Source organism: Adiantum capillus-veneris, unplaced genomic scaffold, assembly GCF_014529385.1.
Source record: "Adiantum capillus-veneris isolate H3 unplaced genomic scaffold, ASM1452938v2 Hic_scaffold_889, whole genome shotgun sequence".
In the NCBI taxonomy this organism is placed as follows: Eukaryota; Viridiplantae; Streptophyta; class Polypodiopsida; order Polypodiales; family Pteridaceae; genus Adiantum; species Adiantum capillus-veneris.
The window spans coordinates 10,389-36,777 of record NW_028221861.1 but is presented as its reverse complement, the minus strand read 5'-3'; the positions used below and the strand labels follow the sequence as shown (position 1 = coordinate 36,777).

Here is a 26,389-nt window from a genome sequence, read left to right as displayed (position 1 = left end):
CTACAAACGGCAACACCTATGGGAGTACTAGACTCAACCTGTAGTAGCTGGGAGCAAAACTAGAAGGTCCAAATGGCCGAGCACTCACAGGTCAAGACCAAAAATGCAGAGTGAAACATGCTCGCGATGTACCACTTAAAGAGAAAAAACACTGCACGCAAATCCTGAGTGCTACAAGCAATCACAATCTCGATCGCACCAATGATGCACATAAAACTGCACGAAAAATGTTGCAAGAGTTTTGTCAGCAAAACAGCGACAAAAAACAGTAACCAAAGTGACTGTATGCTCAAAACATGAGAAACCAAAGCGCATCAAACCGCACTCCAAATGCATGCACCAATCTCCACATTTTGCATACATTATTTCAAACACCTGTACATATAGTACACAAATACTTGCTCTACTGTGACTGCCAAAAACATGCTCGAGGGCATACATTGCTGAGCTCAAACTGCAATCACATGAGTCTCCCTGAGCATCAAATTGTTGAGGCAGCCTATGGTGGATGTAGCCGGTGAGGGGCCATGGCTTGGAGTTGTGCAAGTAGAGAAACAAGAGAGAGAGAGTTTGACACAGCAGTAGCAAAACAAGAACAAAACACATGTTATTGTATGATATTCAATTTGTGGAAAAATTCTTAAAATATATGAAGCCAAACCTGCCATGCAAACTTCACTTGCTACTGAACCTACACTGCATGCTACAAGGAATTTTTTGCTCAAGGACGAGTATGTTGTTTGATCTCTTAGCAAGCCGTATAGCTTTCCCATATGCCTCATTGGTACATGGACATTCCATGTGGGCTCACAAGAGCTCCAACGGCTCACCGATGGACCGTTTCTAGAGTCCACAAAAAAAAAAAAACTTGTCCCTATTTCATACAACTCGGGACATGTGGGTTTAACATGAAAATAAAGAAAACTTGGTACATGTCGGTACTTGGTACTTGGTCCTTGCTTTAATTTGGTTGTAGGTTCCATAATGAAACTTCGTACTTGCAATTGGTACATGGTCCATGGTATTAATTGGTCAATGTAACTTTGTGGTACTGTAATAAATTAACATGAAAACAATAAAACCTCTTTAGTGTTAGATTTGATATAAGGTACTTGGTACTTGGTACTTGATTTGGTACTTAGTACTTGCAACTTGAAACTTGGTACTTGATTTGGTACAAGATATGTAGAATCTGACACTTAGCGTAAAATCTGCTACCTTTACAAAAAATATGAAAATCAAAATCTTGTTAATACTAGAGCCTGACATAGAAACCAAGAAAACTTGGTAGTGTTAGATTTGGCAGTTGATTTAGAGTTTGGTATCAGGTTCCATAATGAAACTTGATAGTTGTCATTGGTGCAAGGTACATGGTACATGGTACGTAACTTGAAACTTGGAGCGTATGATGCTTGTAGTTGGTGCATGGTACATGGTACGTAACTTGAAACTTGGAGCGTATGATGCTCGGTACTTTGAAACTTCATAGTTCAAATCTTCATCTTAAAAAAAACATTGGAAGCCTTTTTAACAATGTGTAAACCGACCGGGCGAAAAGCCACAGGTGGTGACCCAAACCAAGACAACAACAACTGAACTGTGGACTTTCTTGTGAAACAAGTGAGGAAAAATGGACTGAAGAAGCACTTGCAGCATCTTTGGAGAGGTGCCATAGTTCAAGGACCTGAGCATTGGGAAGATAAAGATTTTGGTCTAAGAGGAGTGGCTGCTGCAACGAATGCACCTTTTCTAGACCTTGTGCCATCAACACACGAAAATTCTAGGATAGATGGAAGCGTTGAGGATGCTCATTTGGCTGGACACCATGTACATTTGATTTGTCTCATATGGTCCCAAGCGGTGAGCATGATAGAAGAGAGGAAAAATCATGCACCCCAACAGTGCATGGTGCACCCTTGTGAGAGTTGCCTACAGCCTGCCTCTACTATACGCTACACCTACTCAGAGAGCAGCTCCGACCGATTTCCACCTTGACAGATCGAGATTCAAGAGACGAGAGAGAGAGAGAGAGAGAGAGAGAGAGAGAGAGAGAGAGAGAGAGAGAGAGAGAGAGAGAGAGAGAGAGAGAGAGAGAGAGAGAGATATTTCTTTCTTTCTACTTACCGTGCTGCGTCGCGTCGATGACCCATGAGTTTGCACATTTGCTTGACCATCCATATGAGACTCCATCTTGTCCCATACTTCGTCTCTAGTGTGTTGAGAACATATTTCTTGTCATCCTCATGTTGATCTCTACAGTGCAAAACAAAGCCGATTAGTAATTCAACTAACAAACTAAAATTTATATTTTTTATGTTAATTAATACTTACTCCCATGGTATATGAACTTGCTTTAGATAAGACGAGCAGAGGTCTCCCATCCGACGTTTGAGGGCGATGCCGGCTCCGAGCTGGAGGATAGCCCCGTCAGGCAAGATGTCGCATGTGACACACAAGCTGCCAATGCACGTGCGCATTGGTGGAGGTGGAGGCACTGATGGGGGAGCTGGCGGCTGAGGCGGTGTCTCACGAGTCGATCGGCCTAGTGGCGTGCTACTTTGCCAGTGATGCCTACATGCAGTATAAACATACGGCAGATTAGATGAGAGTTCTTAAAAACTACTTCATATTTAATTCATAATCACCATAATATATATACCTCCGAGACTGACGGCCACTAGCTTGTGAATCAGGTGTCAACTGAGTACTAGGAGGTACATTAGGAGTAAGCCGCTGACTCTCATGATGTGATGTACCTCGAATAGGAGTCCTAAGCAAACAAAGACATCAAGGGAATACATATATTAAGATTTCTATATTAAAAAAAAGATTTCTATGTTAAAAATATTTCTTTCTTTCTACTTACCGTGCTGCGTCGCGTCGATGACCCATGAGTTTGCACATTTGCTTGACCATCCATATGAGACTCCATCTTGTCCCATACTTCGTCTCTAGTGTGTTGAGAACATATTTCTTGTCATCCTCATGTTGATCTCTACAGTGCAAAACAAAGCCGATTAGTAATTCAACTAACAAACTAAAATTTATATTTTTTATGTTAATTAATACTTACTCCCATGGTATATGAACTTGCTTTAGATAAGACGAGCAGAGGTCTCCCATCCGACGTTTGAGGGCGATGCCGGCTCCGAGCTGGAGGATAGCCCCGTCAGGCAAGATGTCGCATGTGACACACAAGCTGCCAATGCACGTGCGCATTGGTGGAGGTGGAGGCACTGATGGGGGAGCTGGCAGCTGAAACGGTGTCTCACGAGTCGATCGGCCTGGTGGCGTGCTACTTTGCCAGTGATGCCTACATGCAGTATAAACATACGGCAGATTAGATGAGAGTTCTTAAAAACTACTTCATATTTAATTCATAATCACCATAATATATATACCTCCGAGACTGACGGCCACTAGCTTGTGAATCAGGTGTCAACTGAGTACTAGGAGGTACATTAGGAGTAAGCCGCTGACTCTCATGATGTGATGTACCTCGAATAGGAGTCCTAAGCAAACAAAGACATCAAGGGAATACATATATTAAGATTTCTATATTAAAAAAAAGAATGACATTACTACTTGATCAATCGAGAAGATTACCGATGTGCTATGGTCTGATCTGCATGAGAGGAAGTCTCCACTCCTGCGTGTGGCTGGGAGGATGTACCCTCTCCAGGACGTACGGGCAAACTGAATCGCCCAAGAAACTCAATGGAATTGTCTAAACTAGCGTCATCCATCTCCATATAATCTGACATAGCCTCCGTCAAAGCCTCTCCTGATAGTCCAGTGGTACGTAGCAAAGTCTTGATGAACATCAACTTCACTCTATGACCCTAGTCACTCATCGTATCTGTATATTTAAAACAAACCATATGTCAAACTAACACAAACGTCGTATCTACATGTAACATCAATGCAAGTAAAAATATTAATAGATCAAGAATCTACAGATGAGGTCGAAGCAGCCATGAATGGAGTGGACTACAACAAAATAGATCAAACAAAAATGCTACAGATGCTTCAAAAGGTTATGAATCAAATGCAAGATCAGGTAGAAAAACTAAAAGAGAAACACGCTCAGTAACAAATTCAATGCAAGAGTAAGCTACATGAGAGATTTGATGGTTTGTGGTCGAATGCAGCACGAGCTTATAACCATATGGCAGATGTGGACAAAATGAAGCAGACCTGGATGTATTATTGGAAAGGACTCAACCTGAGTTATATACTGTTGTTGGCAGAGCTTTTGCTTTCGCTTTCGCTGCCTACTCTCACATGGTATCAGACGTTGAGGTTCTTCTCCCAAGCCGACGATCCCTTATTGATTGCTTCCGTAACTAAAAACTCCCTCAAAATTGAGATCGCTCCCCCTTGGTGGCTGTGTTTTCTACAAACAGCAGCGTTTTCACCTCTCAGGCTGCGTTTTCTGTGCTATGGAGCCAGATCAGCCATCGCTACTCCCTTCTCTCTCAACCCTGAAGGGATTACCCCAGCCATTGCTACTCCCTGCTCTCTCACCCTTGAAGGGATTACCCCAGATCAACCGTTGATAAAGAACTTGCAGCAGCGTTTTCATCATTAGACACAGTACCAAATCAACCCTTGAAGCATTGCAGAGAACCCCCATTTGCCGCCATAAAAACGCAGCAAAACAATCATTTTCAGCCACCCGAAACAGCCGAAAGATTTGCAGAATTTCAGCAGTTAGAAGACCACAGATTTCAGCCCTAAAGTCGTCATCGTCATCACCGTCGTCATTATCGGCAAGTCCCAGGTTGCATCAGTCCATTTCATACGCATTGTACAACTTTGTGCAATTAAAAAGTAGACCACTCTCGCCGACGAGAGTGGGGCCTTTGGAGGAGGGTTTTACAACGTCTCTGGTGTCATTGACAAAGCTGTTGCCCGCGCATCTGCCGTGCTGAAAGTCTTTAATGCCATGCATGACCTCGAGCACTCTCTCGTATGTGATCCCTAGCATGATCTCATCGGCTACATTAGTCTCATCTCCCGCCTTGAGGAGGCTATCTTCTTTCTGTCTCAAAATTGCCCTATGGCCATTGAATGGCTTAAGATCATTATAATCTAGAAAATCAACAAATTCTAATGAGATCATTGCCCTAGACAGGCTGGAGGGTGAATTTGAGAGAATCCTTTCTGTTGATAGCTTGCTAGTCCCTCCTCTTTGTACTGAAGTGTTAAGGAAATCTGATTCTAGGAGCGACAGAAAACGTCAATCAAAGAATTTGAAGAGCTTGCACCTAATCATGCAAAAGCTGGTCTCCAATGGAAGGACCCATAGAAGTATGGAAATTTTCATTGAAACTCGCGTGCGAGTTTTTAGAGAGAGTATGAAGGCTCTACCACTTAATTTTCTGCAAATTAAGTATGGCTCAAAGGTTGATTGGAAAAGCTTAGGAATGTACATTGGCCCATGGACACAACATATGGAGGTAGTTGTTAAGTCAATCTGTGAACCAGAGTATCAGCTTTGTAGTCAGGTTTTTGAAAAGCTTGCCTTTGAAGATTGGGAAGGCAGCTTTGGCAAAATTGTCGTGTCTAGAGGTTTACTGGAGCTTTTACATTTTGGGGAAGTAGCAGTAAACAGTCCAGATGAACCACAGAAACTCTTCAAGCTTCTTGACATGTTTGAAGCCATGACTAACTTGAGACCATTGTTTGGATGCAAGGATGTTCAACAGAGGATGAAAGGTTTACTGAAGTTGATAGTGCAAGGTGCTCATGACATTTTTTTGGGAGCTAAAGCAGCAAATAGAGAATCAGAGAGGCTTGAAGGAACCCATTGATGGCAGTCTGCCAAAGGTTTTGAGCTTTGTGATAGGATATGTCAAGCACTTGGTTGGAGATTTCTATGGACCGATCATGAACAAGGTGCTTATAATATATCGAAGTTGGAAAGATAATTTTCAGGACAAGACAAGCACAGAAACTCTGCTTTCTAAAGCCGTCCTAAGTGTGATGAATGCAATTCTGCTAAATGTCAATGAATGGGCAAAGTATTTCAAGGAGGACCCAGTCTTGTATCATCTCTTCCTTTGCAATAACTTCTGGTACCTTGCTGTGAATTGCCAAGCATCAGAGTTCAAGGTTCTTCTGGGTGAGTCTTGGCTTAAAGAGCAACAACAGCAAGATGAGATTAATATCTCTATGTATATGAAGGAGGGCTGGGCAAAGATAATTCATCATCTGAATATACCAGGGGTTACGACCTTGACAGGTAGCCGGGCCACGGCTCGAGACCTCCTCAAGACCAAGATCAAGGCATTCAATGCAGCATTTGAGGAGCTTTATCAGATGCATGTGAAGCGGATTCTTGTGGATGCAGAGCTGCGAGAAAGGATCGGTATAAAGGTGGTGAAATTAGTAGTCCCAACTTACAGAACTTACCTTCAGAACTATGGACCTTTGTTAGAACAAGATGGCACTAAGAGCAAGTATGTGAAGTATTCTGCACAGAGCTTGGAAAGGATACTTGGAAGCCTCTTTCAAGGGCGATCTGAGAGAATTCTCAGTGGGCCTGATAAGAAATTGAATGGGTCAGCTGCCATTGCACACCCAACCACTGTTAGTGTTGTATGATTTTTACTTGAGTGAAATTAAACCTACAACATTAGTGTTAAGCATTGGTATGGTTGTTGTTGATCCTGTCGTAGTTGAAGGAGTTCATTGATTTTAGATTAATCACATTTGTGTGTGTAGCCATTGCCTTGTTGAGCAGTTGCCTCCAAGGTAGGGGCATAAGGGTTGGTGACGGTAGCAGTAGTAGTTGCAGGTCCGATGGCTAATAAAACTTCCTGAGCTGAGAAGGATCAATTTTCCATGCATGTAGGTCCTGTTTTCTTGTGTTGACAAGCTTGTTTAAGCATATTTTGAGTAGCACATTTTGTCACCATCTGGGATTCTCGGCTCAGTATTAGTTGCTTTTGCCTTTCTTGTTTTTGGGTTATCGACAAGCTTGATTGAGGAAAACTTGAGTAGCATACTTCGTCACCCCTTGGCTTCTATTATCCAAGTAAGTTACTCATGCCTCCTTTCTCAACATGGAGTGCTGACAAGCTTGTTTGAACATATCTTGTTCTCATTTTGGTGAACCTAGGCATCGAGACAGTGGGTGAACTCCCCCTCTGCTAGCATAGCACCCCCTAATTCTAGCTATTTTTAGGAGACCATAATCAGTCTTCAAGACCTAGATTCATAGATCCTCTCCCTCTCACCATCGTTAATAGAACTTCCTCTCTCTCCTACCCGTTTGGTCACACCTTTGAATTACATAAACCTGCGGTATTGCATTTTTCACTAAAGAGGCAAGTGATGAAGAAGGAGGGGGGGGGGGGGGTACCTGCTCTTCTTTTGCGTATTTTGTTGTAGCGCTACCGTGGAGCTGGGTACTGTGTATAATTTCCCGCGAGTCACGTTTGAAAGGCTTTGTAACAATAATATAGAAATGCCTCGTCGCATGAGAGAAGGGCAGTGTGCAGGCATCGCTAGGAGCCTCGTTTCTCTGCGTCGTTTAAGAAAGGTTCAATTTGAAGCGTCGATTATGCCACGGCTACAAATTCAAGCCGTCGATTATGCAACGACAGTCGTTGTTTATGCGACAACCGATTTTTTTATAAAAGAAACTCCTTGCTTATACGACTGAAACCTCGTCTATGCGACGCGTTCGTCATCGGTTAAACGACGTCCGTCAATTATTAGTCCCTCGCAAACCCCCCCTATGGCTAGTAGTGACACCTTTGCATGAAGGAAGCACTGTTACCTAGTCATTTACATGAAAAGATATGGGCTTCCAAAGAACATCCTCTCTAGCATTATGAAAGTCACAAGAAGTTATGTTATGTGAAGGGCGATGTGCAGAAGACGCCATGGAAACTCAGAGATTAGAGAAGAAGAAAGAAAATATGAAAACGGAAAGACCTAAACCTCTCACAAAATAGAGAGAGAGAGTGAAAAAGGTATACGTTTGAAAAAAGTAGGTGATTTGTCATTAATGGCCTTGTTTTGAGAGCCTTCTAACATAGATTTCGTATGTTTTGACAACGATTTTGTGAAATATAAAATAGAATAAAAGATGAGACTTCATTACTTTGGGCCACAAATTTAATGAGCTCACTCGCCGAAAGCACTTAAATATAGCAGTTTCAGCCTTATGATCAAGACATTTAGCCGTTCTCTGTCAAAATAGGACCACCAAAACCCAAAATAGAGGAGACAAAAATGCCATACTTTTGTATACGTGTCAAATGACTATTGGACTATCCCTTAATCCTTATATTAACAAACAACCCTTTTTGAGTCTTTTTTGGCCCTAATGGGGTACCGACTAAGATAAAATAAAAAATTGGGGTTATTAATTGGGCTGCAAGAGTTGAAGGGTAATGATGATGGCAAGCAAAAGTCGAAGTGATGGCGGGCTTCATACTATTATCTATAGTCTTATTGTGAAGGCATCGGTGATGCTTTTGCTAATTATGAGCCCTTACCATTATCTGTAGTCTAATTTGTAAGTGACAACATTTGGCAAAGTTTAGTACAAAATATACACAACACAAGCACCTACTACAAGAAATCTTGCATAGGCACATACTTGGCACGAGGATCTCCACTACCTACTGGCTTATACTATATTATATTCATTCATTGTCTAGATTCCCTCCAATTTCTCTTACCTCGAATTTCTGTCTCCCCCTTTCTCTTACTCCCACAAAATGGCAATTCAAGAGTTGAAACCTCTCCATCATAAAATCACGATGACATATTAGTGCTGGGATAAGCCATCCAGACAAACACCCACGCTGCCTGTTGAGGTGCCCTTTACACTTACATACAGTACTACCCCCCCCCCCCGACACCCCTCTGTGTGTGTGTGTGTGTGTGTGATGGGCCTGGGTAACTCTGCGCCAACTGTCTCGTCGTCACAACTTTGATCCTCTGCTTCCCGCGCTCAACATTTCTACTGTCGTAGCTTTCCTCTGCTTGGTGCTCAATAGTTTTGCGTTCATTTGTTGCCAAGAGGCCCATATCACATGAGCGACGTGCCTCTGCCCACTCCCTAGCACGCGCCTTCCCTTTTCCTTCCAGTGCAAAGGTTTCCTTTTACATCTAAAACTAATGAGATAAATTTTTTATTTTCTCCAGTTGGGTACCCCCTACTACTTGGCACGAGTAAACATAAATCCAATAAATGACCAGGATGCTCGCAGATATTTCCTCTTCCTCTCCACATCAGAACCTAACATCGAAGCTGAGAGAGAGAGAGAGAGAGAGAGAGAGAGAGAGAGAGAGCTCAGGCACCTATATGCCCCCCCCCCCACATCCTCTTCCTTTGGTGGCGCCAGTGCCATCCTTGCTCGTGCTTCCTCCGGCCTCCACCCCACTCAACCCTGCTTGCTCATCCCCTGACACCTAAGAGAGAGAGAGAGAGAGAGAGAGAGAGAGAGAGAGTGTAGCCCACTCCCTTCAATTCGTGTCCCAGCTTGAGCGAGCGAGAACGAGCACACAGCATATATATAACAACGACAGGTCGATTGCCCATTGCCTTCGCATTCTCGAGACAGAGAGCGAGAGTTCCAGACACACACAACGAACCACGTGCGCGCGCGCACACACACACACACAGAGAGAGAGAGAGAGAGAGAGAGAGAGAGAGAGCCATCCGTGGGCGGTTTCGGCTTGAAAGGAGGGCATGCGCAACCTATCCCTCCTTTCTCCCCGCCGCCAACTTCTACAAAAAAATGGATCATCACGAGATTCTCTTTTTTGAGAGATTTTTTGAAATCGTTCAGACAAACTTAGAAGTCTAATTCCACAGGGTAATTTTATGGAAATTCCATGAAGTAGATGGCTCAAAATGATGAGTAGTGTAACTAAACTGTATATATATTTTTCAAGGTGGTAAGAAACTGGAATTTTATGACGTGAAGAGACTCAGCCTGGCTCAAGAGGCATGTCCGTTCATACTAGAGCGACGGTGGTGCTGGCATTCAAACGAGCATTGGAGGCTGCGACCTATCTCACAACGAAGCCGCAGCGCGCTTGTCGTCTTATATGAGCCCCAAGGTCGCTGGCCCTTATTGGCCTCATCACGAGGCAGCTGGCTTTACAGCATTAGTTCTAACGCTCTCTGCCTCGTTGTGTGTGGACGCAGAGAGGCTGCGCCAAGGAGACCTACATGGCAACAACTGCGGCAGTTGACATCAAGGAACTGAGCGGCTCCTATATCTTCGTGGTGGACGTGCCGGGAGTGCGAAACACAGAAGTCAAGGTGTTTGTGTGTGTGTGTGTGTGAGAGAGAGAGAGTGAGAGATAGAGAGAGAGAGAGCGCATGGCGTGGCTGGGCGTGGCCGAGCATTCTGCAAGAGATTGCAGTTGGACGTGCGTCTGTCGTGTGTGGTTTGAGAGAGAGAGAGAGAGAGAGAGAGAGAGAGAGAGAATCCATGCATGTGCGTGTATCCGCGTTGCAGGTGCAAATTGAGAGTGACACCATTCTGAAAATCAGCGGAGAGCGGAAGCGGGACATGGACGCCGGCGCCGGGAAGGAGGCGGACGTGAAGTATGTGCGCGTGGAAAGGCCCGCCGGCAAGTTCATGCGTAAGTTCAACCTGCCCAACCATGTGAACCTGGACGCCATGTCCGCCGCCTGCCAAGACGGCCTCCTCACCATCGTCGTCCCCAAATTGCCCGTCCCCGAGCCCCACAAGCCCCGGACCTTCGATGTCACCGTTGGCACTTGCTTGGTACCCAAGTGACCATTTCCCTTCAGTTTTTTTTGCCTTGTTATAAGGTGCAATGAAGCCCAAACTCTCGGCTTGCACTTTTGCCTGCCTATTCATTCAATGGCAAACTAAACGACAAAGTCAATTCTATTTTGGTATCTCTCTTTGATCGAGATGACTACCACATACACAACAAAACAGACATGCCCACTACTTAGCTACTAAGCCAATCCATACACAACCCACAAACATGCATCAAGCTCACTTTCCTCACTGATTAATCCACCTTCAAATCACACTAGCTTGATCTTCAACATGCCTTGCCACACTCTAGGCCATACAACAATTGCCAAAGCATAGAAATAGACCGGTCTTGAGTGGTTCAAACGAGTGTAGCAATTGTGCCTTGAGGACATGTATTGTTCCAATCTCCTCCCCTCAGGTAAAATAATCACCAAATGCAATGTACTTGTTGCACATGGCCACCTTTTGGACTATCCACAATGATCAAGAACATCATTGTGCCCTAAGGACATGTATTGCTCCAATCTCCTCCGCTCGAGCAAAATAATCACCAAATGAATGTACTTGTTGCACATGGCCACCTTTTGGACTATCCATAATGATCAAGAACATCATGTTTGTCCCTTATCCATAGAAAAGGTCAGGATAGCCAATCTCAAATTAGCATGTTCACCACCTCAAGTGTCAGTTTTGAATGTGTCCATTCTATAACATGACCCTCTACCCCACAAGGCATACAAATTGCATTTGTCCCTCCTGGTGCAATGATGACCTTTCGTACGTCAACATTAGGTTATACACAAATGTTAGACCTAAACTGTAACACAAGCCAAAATAGGGTTCATGCACTTTACTATGAAACAAGGGGGACTCACTACTTCTAATTAAACTTACTCACAATGTGGATGTAAGTTTTGAAATGAGTTATGAGTACCAACTATTTAAGCATAAAATCTCATTCATGTTTATATAATGAGCTGCTTAAGTTATTAATCTTCTAACGTAAACTCTCCTTTTTAAAACAGTCTCTACAGTCTTTTAGATTATTGCCGTGCATTTTGCTGACATATTATCAATAGTTCTAAAGATATACTCAAAATTTCCACTTAAGATAAATTTCTTTTGTGTATTTTGTGAAACCGAGAAAACCTATGCATGTGTCAAATAAATCATACAGAAGCGTGCTCTCTGTCTCTCTCTCTCTCTCTCTCTCTCTCTCTACACACACACACACAATACACACGTGTGCACACATGCACACACACACAACATGTCTGGGGCAACATAAAAAAATGTATAATGCATCAATTTCCATTTGGATGTTGAGCATAGAAGATAAGGTGCATGGTAAGGGGATTTTTATTTGGATGTTGAGCATAGAAGATAAGGTGCATGGTAAGGGGACAACAATGAATCGAACATGAGAAAAGCTTGAGATAATGATAGTCATAGATTGACATATATAATAAAGGGTACTACGAAAGGAGAAGCTAGAAGATCATCCCTAGCTCCTACACCATGTAAATAGTATGCATCATTGCACTCCCTTGAATATGGAATGTGTAAGAAGGGGCTTCCACGTAGGAGGGGGTAATCGTAGGAGGGTGATTAGACCCTCTGAAAAGACAAGACGTCACACACACATAAAGGGAGAGGGGGGGTGTATGAAGTTGATAACTCCACATCTAGTTTGAGGTGCAGTTAGTGAAAGGGGAGGGGGGTAACTTGAAACAATTACCCCCCCCCCCCCCCCCCAAGGTATGAATCCTATAGCCTAAATGCTAAAGCTACAGGTTATGATTATCCAAATACGAATGCACATAGAAAAGTCACAATTAGTTTGAAAATCTTGTGTGTCACAATCTGTATGACCATGCTTTAGAAATTTCTCTTCTGTGCCATACTCTACTCTCAAAGGGAGCTTCTAATTCATTGGAAAAAAAGACAAAAAAAATCTCAATCTATATAAAACTTGGTTGTCCAAATGAATCAAAATTTATACTATGCTAAGGACCATTGGGTGGAAGTTTTTTTAAAGAGAAACCGCTAGAACACGCTAGAACACACTAGTTAAAAGGGAATTGAAAGAATGTCAAGAATAAATAATTTCTAAAATACCGTATTGCTTTAGGCTTCCCTTTACATAATATTATTTGGTTTTTTTGTTTGGCTCTAGTATAAGGGGAAAAACAAGATGTCAAGACAAAAAAAGTTGAGATATATGTATTAACTAGCTATGAATTATCATCTATGAAGTGTTAAGCAATAGATGATAAACTATATCCAATAAAAATTTGCCTATATAAATCATTGCATGAGAGAAAATCAAGAGACAACCTAAAGTACGAGGAGTTAGTATGTACGTTGTTATGCATATTTAACACTAGATTGACATAGATTGGGCCATGCCCACCCAAGTCCTACCTTACATTGACATCGCTCTTCGATTGGAGAAGCGGTTTCATCTTCAAAAACAAAAGTGATGATATCTTTGTAAGAACACTCATGTTTTCCAAAGTGGCATTCTTTTTGGATCCAGCTGTCCATTTGATCAAAACACGGTTTAGTAGGAGGCTCGCTGAAATAAAAAAGAACATCTTGATTTTCCACATTTTGTCCCTTTGCAACAATTTTGCATAGCCGGTCTATATCTAACATAATGTGTAAACTCTATTTATATCTCACTAGAGTATGATAATAAATGAATTACCACAACTAAGAGGTTTTTAAAAAATATACCTTTTCACTTTCCATGAAAGTAACATAATGGCATAACTCATCAACAAAGATTAATAGACTTGTTATTATTCTTCAACAGTAAACAACCCCACCATAACTAGTGACTAGTCTCCACCTAGGAGATAACATTTCAATCGGATTGCTTGGTACTAACATACGTGCTTAGCATATCCTTTAGCACAAGATTAAATCTTATAATGTACCTATCCTGCCTCGATGACTAGCAATACTGAGAATCCCACCATACTTGCACCCATGCATGCATATTAGAAAAATAGTGTGCTAAGCCCTTGGCTTCAACGACTGTCCCAACAGTGTGAGTCGATGCCATACGTGCCTTGCATAATTTCTACCAGGCTGGATACATCACAATTTACCTTGCGAAATATAAAATGTGATCTTATATTCGTATATTTCCAATTCGCCAAACTTGTGTGCCATTATCTTTGATTCCAAATCGATGGATAGTACTTTGGCACAAAATAGAAGCCTTGCTTTACGTAAAGTCTATCACAGCACTTTGCTTTGCACAACAGAGAAATATTTTCCAAATGAAAGAAAAAAACAAGAACTTGAAATTGTCTAACCTTTGGAGAGAAATTACTTTTGCTTGAATCTGGCTTATAGCCATGCATACTAATAAATTTAGAGCTTTTAATGTACCCTACATGCCCTCGTGGCTTGATTCATGTTGACCTCTAGTGAAAAATCAGGTAGACATATTGCAAATTTTACCATGTTCGTATGCTGATAGCATATTCCAAACTTTGAAAACTACTATGCAATATGCCCTAAAGTGAAGCCATGCTTTGCAGAAGAAGTCCATGAGAAAGATGAGACAGAATGGATCCTGAGTGCTCATAGCTAACATGTGCTCTTGTTGACACATAGATGTCAAAGCAAAAGAGAATTGACCTTGTCAAGATGTAATAAAGAATCAACCTTGATGAATTGTGCATTTTACTGAGAATCATGAGATTGTCCAATATTGAAAGAGATAGCTCAGGAAGCTGAGCTATCAAAGTTCATCAAACTATCAACTCTGCTTGTCTGAAGCAACCTTTTCTTGGCCAACTAAATCTATGCATCCTTCCTCCTTAGTTAAAACATGATCGATGTACCTAGGTGCATCTTATGGCATTGTCATACTAGACATAATCTATTGGAAGCATAAAAATATCTATATTTAATGAGCAAAAAAAGCGTACCTAAGTTTCCCAGTACGACTTGCATGCACTAGTTGCCAATTAATCTTGAAAACCGATCGAATCTTGCTTGCCAATGATGGGTTGATCATGACTGCATCGAGTTTGGAAAACTTGTCTAGGGGCGATGCCCTAACAAATCCAAAACTCCAAAATAGACGAAAATAGATGCTTGCCAACTTCTTGGCAATGTAATTAATGATTGACCTTGTCAATACCTTTACCTAACAAGTCACAGCCATGCCCAACTTGCCTTTAGTGCCAGGCAACTTGCCCTATATGCATCAACTATAATTAATCAACTGAGAAATAAAGGAAAAGAAGTTACCTTGTTCAAGGTTGAGGAGCGTCATAGAAATTCTCTTTGGTCTTGTCAATATTCCCTATGTTGTGGCCCATATGGCTTGATTTGAGGGAAATTTGCATTGACCAACAATATATGGAGCCGTTGTCAAGAAGTGCATAATGTAGCTAGGCAAGCGTAGGACCTCTGACTGTGAGACTTCATATCAAGTGAGTCGTAAACAATTTGAAGCTTAAGACACACTCAAAAAGACCAATACTCCAGTCATGAAAGATTCATCTTAAAAAAATAACCAAGATCAACTCAAAACTTTTGTGTGTGTGAAGATTTGGTGTAGCCTCACTCCCAATTGCACATATGCACTACTCTTTTGCCTTGTTAAAAACCCTCATTGAGGACATTTCATGGAATCTTTAGAACTTCAATGAGAGAAGCTTGAGTGGCTATTTAAAGAGGGCCTCACAGCCTCGAACACATAGTGGAAACAACAGGGGTCTGCACTTGCACCCTAGCTTGGAACTACCGCATCCCCTTTGTTATGTCCAAAACAACTAATTCTTGGCTCTATAAAATCACACTTGGATTAAAAAAGGATGGAAAACTCGTTGACGTGGTATTTTGAGCTATATTATGCTAATTCTGGCCCATTTTGGACCATTTTATGGTCATTTTTAGCCATTTTAATTAAAAAATGCCCTTTTTGGTATGTAAAATGGCCAAACGAGCTTGAGAAAATCCCTAAAGTATTGGAAAAATTCTAGTGGGCTCGAATTTCATGTTGAACCTCATTTTCCTACTTGGAAAGCACTTTGGACACATCCATGCATGAAACCTATTATTTTTGGCTGAGATCGTCTGCATTGAATTTTCTAGGCAAAATAAGCACGCTGTCGTGCCGTGGCACGTGCATAATGTGAAAACTTGAATATCTACCTCAATCTAAATTCTTTTGTTATGTGGGACCGAATGCTATAACGTACATAGTGTGATATATGCGAAAATAGATGCCACGGTTGCCGCGTTGTGTGCATACCTTGCTGAGCGGGCGAGGCCCTAGACGTGGCAGTATGGCATGCTTTTTCACATAAGTATATGACTATTTTTCGTAATAAATGTACAAATGTCAAGTGTATCAAAGTGGCACGCTCGTTTTGCCTAGAAAGTTCAATGTGGGCAATCTCGGCCAAAAATAGTGGGTTTCGTGCGCGAGCATAAAAGACGTGTCCAAAGTGATTACCAAGTGAAAAAATGAGGTTCAACATGAAATTTTAGACTAATGGAATTTTTCCACAAATTTAGGGAATTTTCCCAGCTCGTTTGGGCTTTTTACGGACGAAAAGGGGCATTTTTGGGCTAAAATGGTCAAAAATGGCCTAAAAATAGCTCAAAATTCCACATCAACAATGATGATGTCGTTACCTAAGTGGTGTGTAAAATTTTAGAGCAAAAAATGATCTCATTTGGGTATATGAGCAAGGAGATACAGCCATTCCTTTACAGGGTGCTAGTGCAGTCCCGTGCTGTTTCCACTACATGGTTGAAGTTGTGAGGCCTCCAATTAGGGTTTTCCCTCCTCAAATAACTACTTGGGATCCTCCAATGAAGTATTGAAGCTTCCATGAAATGGTCACAAAAAAAAATCGAAGTTTAAATTTAGGGTTCTTAATAGGTCGAGTGAGCACTACAATTGTGCAATTGGGAGAGAGGCTACACCTAATCTTCACACACACAAGAGTTTTGAGTTAATCTTGGTTCCTTTTCAAATTGGAGCTTTCATGGCTGGAGTTTTGTTCTTTTTTAGTGTGTTTTTAGCTTCAAATCATCTACGTCTTGCTTGATTTTGCTACGAATCCTCAAGTCAGAGGCCCGACACTTTCCTAGATGCACTGCGCACTTCTTCACACATTTTTGGTGAACCCGATGCGAATTAGGCTAGGGTGAGGGTTCAAATCTTCATTAAAGATTTCAAATTAAAGATTTAAAGCTATGGAGAAACAAGAGCAACGGGGGTTTGATTTGATCCATTCACAATGCATATGTTTCAAGATTTTGCAGTGTTTATACAGCAGCAAGCTGCAGAAAGGAGGGAGCTTTCATAAACCAAAGCGCTTCAATTGTGGTGAAGAAAATGGACCAATTTTAAGGTAAAGATGTAACAAAGTATCTTTGTGGTTATGTAAAGGAGATGGAGGTACATCGAGTGCCCAAAGCAGAAATGGTGCAAAGTTTTGAAGTAGCTGTGGTTCCCAAGATCAAAGAGCATGTAAGGGGAATTAGGAATGAGCATGGGGAAACTTGGGAAGCATTCAAATTAGCCTTGAAGGAATAATATTTCATGGAGGACTCCAAAAGGGTAACAAAGAGGACTTTTTTAGAGTGGGTAGTTTGTCCAAAAGAAGGACTTTCATCTATCGAATTGCTAAGGGAATTCGAACTCTGCTATGATCAACTTTCAAGGAGTGAGATGGCTACCCTAAACTCAGAGAAGACAGAGCTCTTTTTGTAGGCCACAGGTAAAGAGATTCAAGAGAATTTAGAGCTACTGCTTGAGGATAAGGACGTGGAACAAGGCTTAAAGACTAATTGGAATGAAGTTGAAGACGCCATTTTGCTGCTAACTAAGTGACAACGAGGAAGAGACAAGATGATAATCAACCCTTCTCAAGTCCCAAGTGTTCCTGAGAGTCCTATAAAGCTTGTGATTGTGGTCCCAAAGAGTGACAAGTCCATTCTACATGATATTGTCAAGGGAATGCAAGAGCTCAAGTTAAATCTTACAAGGCTAGAAGAAAAGGAGCAACCATCGGGTCAATCTACAAGGCAACAACCTCAAACTAGAGAAGGCTTTGTCAATAGATGCATATGGTGTGATAGTAGTGACCATGCAAAGAGGGAAGTTGTAAAAGTTTTGAAGAAGCTTTGAGAAAGGAGCTTGTTTTCTTTAAAGATGGAAAAATCCACTTAAGTGAAACAGGTAAGCTCTTGGGGATAAACTTTGGCAAAGGCGGGATGAAGAAACTAGTTGAGGACATGGCTACTAGCTATGCCATCTCAATAATTGAGGCAACTGCCTATGGGTTGAAGGTGGATCCTATTAAGAAAAAAGGATGAGTCAAGGTTGGAGAAGAAGCATAATATGGTATTGGAGAGCTATGGCCATGCGCTATAGAATTTGCTAAGAAGCGTAACATGAGTATAGAGGTTTTACATGAAGTTGGAGACTGCATTTGGCTAGAAACAGCAGGCTGGAATGACCCTGTGGACTCTTTGTCAATGCATGCATACATTGAAAAATGTCAAGCCAATGAGGCCATTGTCAAAGAGAAACATAGCCGTGAGAATGGGGATGAAGGGCCTTCAAAACGGGCGACGATGAGTGGAGGCAAAAATGACACAGTGCCTCCTAGATCACCTTCCCCGCAACAGATGCCTGTACCCAAAGTGCCTATGCAAGAAGCCTCTAAAGAAAAAAAGAAGGATGCAAAAAAAGCTAAAGCAAAGGGTCTAGCCTACAAACTCCAATCCGATATAGAAATAGAAACGGATCTCAAAAAGGTTTTGGAAGATAGGATTTTAAGGTGGAATTTACCTTGGGTGAGGTCCTTGGAATAGTAAAGAGGGAGTTTCATGAAGAAATAATTGACATCATAAAGAGGAAGTGACAGTCTCTTACTGAATCTATCCATGTACAAGGTGAAGAAGAGACTTTGAATGCACAGGGTGTACATGTCTATGGTGAGCAAGGTGAAGAAACTGTTGTTGGATGCTACGTCTAGGGGAGGAGTAAAACATGTTTGCTTCTTGGATGATGAAGATTAAGTTGAGACCACTCACAAGAGTTACTACTTGAAGAGTCACTGGGCAAGAGAAACTACTGAGACCCTGGTAAAAGTGGGAGACTTAGAAGAGCCATACATTGTGTTGACAGATCATGGGTCAGAGATTAACCTCTTGTCAAAGAGTCTTTATCAAAAAGGAAAATGGCCAACAGATATAAATCATTGATGGATGATTCATGCGGCAAACAACTCATCAGGGGAGCTGTACGGGGCTTATCCAAATGTTAAGGTGACTATAGGGGATGTGAAAGATGACCAAAATTTCTTTGTACAGGAGATGTCTACATACCCTCTTATCCTTGGGCAGCCATACATCACTGCTACTCGAATGGAAATCAAGGTGATTGACGATGGGTCAACTTATGCTAGGATAAGGAGCAGGGATGGAAAGCGTGCAATACAATTCCTTATTATTTGTACAGATCATGAAAGGAATCATGAAAGTCTTAGAGAGCAACCCTTGCCAAAGACAAACAAAGAATTCAAGGACTACATGGATATGAGGGGTTTTGGCCATGTACCATTGTAGAGCGGGATTGCAGTGGTACAAGAAGAGAAAAGTTCTCGCATGATGTATATAAGGAAACATTTTCTATAGGTTATGTAGGACTAATAGACTATGGATCTATTTCTTTTAGAAAGTGCGAGGACTTAAAGCGGGGTGAGCGACAACATGTAAATAGTGTACAAAAAGGTTTTAACATGAATGGTTTGTTAGAAGATGGTGAATGCATTACAAGTGTGTTTGATGAGTGTTCGTTTTTGAATACTATGCAAGACTTGGAGTCTTTAGTGGATTGCAATTTGTGTATGGAAAGTGAGGTTGTGAAAATTTTCTCAATATAAATGTACAAAGTGAGGATTTCAAAAATACTCAAGGTGTTGATGTACGAGTGGAGACTAAGTATAAGTCTGTGACAAAGAAAGTGAAGCCAGTGGCATCACCTCTACCAAAAGATTGTACCAATAAGATGGATCAAGCTACTTTTCAACCTAGTCTTTGTGAGCCAAGCAAGATTGGACACAAGTTCACACAGGTTTCTTTGAAGGAGTTAAAGATTGGGTGCAAGGATAGTTTGACAGATGTTGAAAGAGTATGCTTTGAAGAAATGCTTGCCAAACATAGAAAGGATTTTGCATTTGAGACGCATGAGATAAGGTGTGTTGATCCATCCGTTGTTGCTCCTATAGTGATCTTCATGATCCCTCATGTACCTTGGAACTTGAGGCCTATTCCAGTTTCAAAGGCCCATTTGCCAAAACTCATTGAGTTGCTTAATGAAAAGATCAAGATGGGTATTTTGGAGCGTTCTTGTGCTCCATATTCAAACAAGTGGTTCACAGCTCCAAAGAAAAATGGTTCTTTACGCTTTATTCAGGATATGAAACCTGTAAATAAGGTGAAAATCATAAATGTGGGTACATGGCCAATTGTAGATGAATTTGCAGAGGAATTTGTAGGAACGACAATATATTCTATGGGGGATTTGTACTCAGGGTATGATCAGTCCCGACTAGCAATGAAAAGCAGGGACCTGACTACCATGAAGACACCATTGGTTCTGGTAAGGATGTGCACCTTACCTCATGGAGAAACTAATTCAGTTGGACGTATGATGAATGGTATGATTAAAGTCCTACGTGACTTCATACCACAAACTACAATGCCTTTCCTTGATGATGTGCCAATCAAAGGATGTGATGTAAGAGATAAAGATGTGGATCTGGACTTGAGGGGGGGCTGCAAGTATGTGGAAAACCATATCAATGATTTTGATGAGATCTTGTCAAGATTGGAAGAAGAGAACCTTACCTTGTTTGCGCAAAAGTCAGTGTTTGGTGTGAGCGAAGTTCTTATTGTGGAACATTTGTGTGGACCATATAGTAGAAGGTGTCATAAAATCTAATATCTAACCAACCCAAATGATTTTATCATATTAAACTGATCACTTAAAGTGGGAGAATAAACGGGAACAAGGGTTAAGATATAGACATGTGCTTATATGTCTATCTCAACACGGGACCAATGGTAAAGGGGTACAAATGAGAGATGGTCTATCAAAGAGCAAGGCTAACCAATGGAGCATAAGACCTTAGGGTTAGCTTCATTGAAGACCTCCAATAGTTAGTATAAAAAGTCCTTTGACCTTAGGTAAGCTAGGGTTGAGCTTGAGGTGGGAACCGGCCCAACCTTAAGGTGCTTGTCATGCTTGATGACTAAGGTGCTTGAGGTGCTTGATGATTGAGGTGCTTGAGATGTTTGAGGTGTTTGATGATTGAGATGATTGAGGTGCTTGACATGCTTGAGATGCTTGAGGTGCTTGAGGTGCTTGACATGCTACGGCTGTGCTTGAGGTGAGAACCCAGCCCACGTATGAAGTGCTTAAGGGTCAAGCTTGTGGTGGGAATTGGGCCTAATCTTGAGGGGCTTGAGATGTTAAAAGTCAAAGATCCAATCCCTAAAAGGAGGGGGCGAGCCCTACAAGAGGGGGGATGAGAGAGAACACCCACACACTCACACAAGGCATGCTTGGTACAAAGAAAGCAAAGGGGACACTTGTCAAGTTCCTTCTCATGTTGCCCTCATGGTGTGCTGAAGCCTATTGGTTGGCCACCCAAGGGGTCCAATGATAATTTAGGAGATTTAATTAATTGATTTTGCATTTATCAACTCCTTCTATCTCAAAGGGGAAAGGGGGACAGTTGTCCCAAGGCTACCCTTGTTGTTTGTAATGCCTCCTGCTTGTGATCGGCTAGGCCTAGAGGGGTTCGATGAGCTTCAAGCATGAGCTACAAGGGGGGGTCAACCAAAGCAAGCTAGGGGGTTTCTTAGGGGGTATACTCACCCACACACACTCTCTCATTGTGTGCTATGCAAAGTATAAGAGCTCCATCTCCTTCTCCAAACTCCTTGAGAAATTGAGAGCCTACACCAACACTCTTGGCTATGGAATGCAAATCCAACCAAGAGTTACACTTCAATGATTAAGCTTTCCATCTTCTCCATCTTCATTACTATGCTATTATGTATGCTAAGCAAGAAGAGTGAAGATAAGTGAGGAACTATTTCTTTCTCCTATGGAATACTTCTTCTTCCTCTTTCCTACCCTCATTCCCAGATACTCTCTCCACCTTCGAAGGTGTTTGAGGTCTTTGGACTGAGGCTTGGGATAGTTAATGATTTCTACAAAGTTTATGTTATGCTTATTTCAAGAAGGCTAAAGGATTATTGCAAGTAGATTAATTACTTAATGTAAGTAGATTAATTGTTGCTTTGGGCACAATTTGATGCATAAAATCTTACATCCTCATGCACTCAAATGATTTAGGGAACACAAGGATTAATGATGTCCACAAGTTCTTGATTGTTTGCAAGCTAAGATTGATTGTTTCTCTTAAGCAAAATCTTGGTGTATGAAGCTTCCTTTTTCATACCACCAAAGAGGTGTCAAGGAACACAAAAATTGTATTGTACCAAGTCTCCCTTAATGGGAGAATGTATAATACAAATGCCTATTGGAGGGGGGACCGACTCCACATAGATCCGGTCCTCAACTGTTGTCATGTTCTCTAAACTCTCTCTCTTGCAAAAGTATTGTTCATGCATGTTTAATCAAGTTTTATGCTTAAGTTGCTACTACCAATTAACTTCACCCTTTATGCTCTCAAAGTAATCTCACAAAGTTGCTCACTCTAATTCGCTGAATTCCGCTATTCTACAAGTTATCATGACATTTCGATTACATTCGTAATAGAGAATTTGGTTTCTATTTTCTTGCTTAAGAAGAAAAGTCCTTAAGTAGCCTATAAATGGTTGATGTTTTTAATTATATTAGGGTAAGTGGAAATGGGATCTATTAGCAGTTTTGTTGAGCCCACTATGTGGGATATGGTGCACACCTCGGGAGCTTTGGACTTAATAATGGAGTCTGTTTAGACTTTCCTACAACTTTACCATTATTGAGCCATAGGAAGTTCTAAAGGAGCTAACCCTCGGCAACTCTCTATGTTAGACCTACTCCACTATTCTCTATAATTAACCACTTCGAGCCGTGGGTGTAGATACTTAAGAGCCAAATTTTCAAAGGCTAAGAGGAGTAGCATCTGAAGTTTTGAATTGCCAAAAAGTACACTAAGTAAACATACAAGTTTAATTAACATAGCTGACAATAACCAAAAGAGTAGAATGAACAATGATAGCTTTGATTTTGCACATGAAGGTTCTAATGATAATGCCCCCATGTTTGTTAATTACCTTGTTACTAGGTTGCAGCAAGCCATGGGTAACCCTACCTTGCAAGTTGAAGTTACCCAACAACTTCGTGCTTATGGGATTTCCCTTCCTCTCCAAGAGGAGAGAGAGCTTAGGAGGCCTCTTGAAGAGACTCCCCAAAATAAGGCTCTCTCCCATACAAGAGGAAGAATCCAAAGAATGAGAAAGCACTGAATCCCTAAGTTCCTCTAAAGATGTGGCTCCAAGAAGACGGCAGTCTAATCGATCGCCAATTCCTCCCAAGAGGAAATTTGCAAACCATAGTCCTTCTCCTCGTCACCCCAAAAAGGAAGAGAGGAAACCAAGGAAGAAAAGGGCAAGGAAGAGGTCACCCTCCTCTACTTCTTCTTCACCTTCCTCCTCTTCTAATGAAAGCTGTGACTATTCTCCTAGAGAATACAAGAGGGGAGACATCACAAATCTTACCCTGCCTGGCAAAGGTCGCAAAAGGTCAAGAAGTTCAAGGAGGGAGGAAAGAGTATCTCTTTTCTCACCTATGATGGAACCTTTGGTGCTACCGACAAAGTGTTGGCCTTCATCCAACAATATGATGCGGCCTTTGGAGATGAGGGCTTCACGGAGTCCTCCAAGCTACGCCATGTAGCTATGCACTTCCAAAAATCAGCTCATTAATGGTGAATTAGCCTTCGAGGCAACGACAAAGCCCCAAAGACATGGAAAACTCTTGAGTTTCCATCATGAAGCAATTCCTTGCAAGCATTGCAAAGGGCAAAGTGCTTACTAAATGGTGTAGCTTGAAGCTTCTCTCTCATGAGTCTATTCACAAGTACGTAGATAAGTTTTGGGATTTATATCTCAAAGACACTGTCTACAAAAAGATAGACTTTTGGGAGAAAAAAACAACAATTCTATGCGGGTCTTTCTGAAGAGATGGCCGAGTATGTTAAGCAAAGGCCTAGGACCATGTCGGCCGTCATACACCACACTATCGTCACCTCTCAAATTGGTTTCCAACTAGGGGTTAAGAGAAATTGTAAGCCCATGGAAGTGAAGGATCAAAATGAGTCTAGAGGGAGAATAAATGCTCAAACTTCCTCCAGAGGAAAAACTAGCAACAATGATAGCAAAATCAAGGAGAAAGGAGTCTACAAAGGTAAGAATAGACTCTCTCCAAAAGAGCTAGAGTGTTATCATAAGGATAAGAAATGCTACAAGTGTGGGCAGCAAGGGCATATCTATCGTTCTTGTCCCCAAAGAAATGCATGCAAGGAGCTGCCTTGAGTTTCTATGGTTGAAACTCCAAAAGAGGATGATCATAATAAAAGGCTTTCGTTTTTCCTATGCTTGGAAAAAAAAGACATGTACATACATGTTTATGAGTCGGGTAGCACCCTATCCCTTGTAAATATGCATGCTTTTGACAAGTTAATGAAAATCTCTATTTTCATATACATGATTTTTGTTAGAAAGTCTGTAAATGAATGTAATGTTTCAACCAGTAATAATAAAAAAAGATGGGAATCAAGAGAAATTAGAGTTTTCTAAATTCATAGATGAATTTCAAAATGTTTTTATTAATGATATTCTCGTGAGCTATCTCCACAATGAGGGGACAATGGACATGCGATGGAGTTTCTACCACAAATCTCACTGCCTAATAAGCCTCCTCATTGAGCTTCATAAGCTTCACAAGAGGAGATCAAGAGGCAATGGCATGAACTGGTAAGTTTTGAGAGAGATTAGGCTCTCTTCTAATTAAAAGAAAAGTGATTTTTTTTCAAGAGATTCAATAATTAGGTCACATTATCTCTAAAAGTGGTATCTGTATGGATCTACAAAAGGTAGATGTAATAAAAGGATGGCCTAATCCAAGGAGTCTACATGAGATACAAAGCTTTAAAGGTATGAGTGCATATTATAGAAGCTTCATAGGAAAAATTAATGCTTATAGTCGGTCCAATACATGACTTAACAAAAAAGAATGTTGGACTGCAAAAGAGTGAAATGCTTTTGAAAAGTTCAAAGAGAAGATTATCTCTCAACTCATGCTTACACCACGGGATATCTCAAAGCTACTTGAGGTCCAATGTAATGCTTGTATGATTGCCATCAACAAGGGCATGCCATAGCATACAAGAGTCAATCCAATGAGCGAATGTTAGGCATATACAAAAGGATCTACGAGCTGTTTTACAAGCCGTAGACACATGGAAATACTTCTTGAGGACTCCATCCATGATGGAAACCAAGCTATCCGACAAACAAATGACGTGGGCGAGTTTCTTTTTGCAATTTAATTTTTATAGCGGCTCACATTGCTGGCAAGCACAATCAAGTGGCCAATGCACTTTCACAATGGCCAAGAGTAGATAGGGTAACAATATCAATTTACAATGGACCATCTTTTATGATAGTTAAATAATGCTACTAACCCAGACTTTAGGAATATGGTAATAGCCTTTACAAACGGAAGAAAAAAGAACCATTCACTTTAGAGGACGGTTATCTTCCATACCTCGGGTATGTCTTAATCACTTCGCATACTCCTCCCATATGTGGGGCAAACAAGTATTCAAACCTACTCATCTAGGAATAGAAGCATACTTGTATTGGCTTACCAAGAAACGAGAACATACAAGAGTATGTTTCAAAATGTATGGTATACCAAAAGACAAAGTATGATAAAAGGACCATGGCTCGCCAACATCTAATTGTGTCGGATACAAATCCTACCATGATCGCTAATTTCTGGTAGAGTCTCTATCACAACTAGATTAACCCTCTTTTTTTTGGCCTACTATTCCCAACGGATGGCCAAAAGGAAAATAGCTAAGCTAATGATTCTTGATCTGCTAAAAGCCTATGATTGGAAGTAGATCAACGCTCAAAATGGGACAACTACTCACCCTATCAATAGTATGTCTCTAATGACATTGAACATACTTCTACGGTGATAGTACCTTTTAAGGTTAAAAACAAAAGATCCAAAAGTCCCTTGTAGCATAAGGTACTTGGGAATATCTTCATTACAAATGAGTATAGCCAAGATCAAAACGAATCTTTTTAAAAGGTTAAAGACTTTATGTCCATCTAACAGCTAGGCAAAAGAGGCTGTTGCCACTAGGCACAAAAGAGCCTTAGCCTTCTGTATGAAGGAAAAAGGGGCTATTGCTACTAAGCACAAAAGTGCCTTAGCCTTTAAAGATTTAAAGAAAAAAATTGTGTCTTACTAAACCTCCCCAAGGCTTATCTAGGGGAAATTCCACGCAAAAATCCTACGGGCCACTAAAGGTATTATG

General features: G+C 41.2%; 4 protein-coding genes across 4 annotated transcripts; 3 read left to right on the top strand and 1 right to left on the bottom strand.

Moving 5' to 3' along the window:
* Window positions 1-2,862: 2,862 nt before the first annotated feature.
* LOC147416505 (uncharacterized) lies at window positions 2,863-3,854 on the bottom strand. Its single transcript, XM_086508305.1, has 4 exons — window positions 3,607-3,854; window positions 3,402-3,512; window positions 3,074-3,313; window positions 2,863-2,995 (listed from the first exon to the last, which is right to left on the bottom strand). The coding sequence occupies exons 1-4, from the start codon at window positions 3,822-3,824 to the stop codon at window positions 2,863-2,865; spliced, it is 702 nt and encodes a 233-aa protein (XP_086364431.1). The 5' UTR covers window positions 3,825-3,854.
* Window positions 3,855-5,360: 1,506 nt separating this feature from the next.
* LOC147416504 (exocyst complex component EXO70I-like) lies at window positions 5,361-5,816 on the top strand. Its single transcript, XM_086508304.1, has one exon. It carries the CDS (start codon window positions 5,361-5,363, stop codon window positions 5,814-5,816), a length of 456 nt encoding a protein of 151 aa, XP_086364430.1.
* Window positions 5,795-6,617, top strand: LOC147416503 (exocyst complex component EXO70A1-like). Its single transcript, XM_086508302.1, has one exon. It carries the CDS (start codon window positions 5,893-5,895, stop codon window positions 6,607-6,609), a length of 717 nt encoding a protein of 238 aa, XP_086364428.1. The 5' UTR covers window positions 5,795-5,892; the 3' UTR covers window positions 6,610-6,617.
* Window positions 6,618-9,970: 3,353 nt separating this feature from the next.
* On the top strand, window positions 9,971-11,717 carry LOC147416502 (17.3 kDa class II heat shock protein-like). The gene is made up of 3 exons (XM_086508301.1): window positions 9,971-10,089; window positions 10,178-10,294; window positions 10,494-11,717. The coding sequence occupies exons 1-3, from the start codon at window positions 10,078-10,080 to the stop codon at window positions 10,776-10,778; spliced, it is 414 nt and encodes a 137-aa protein (XP_086364427.1). The 5' UTR covers window positions 9,971-10,077; the 3' UTR covers window positions 10,779-11,717.
* Window positions 11,718-26,389: the final 14,672 nt, after the last annotated feature.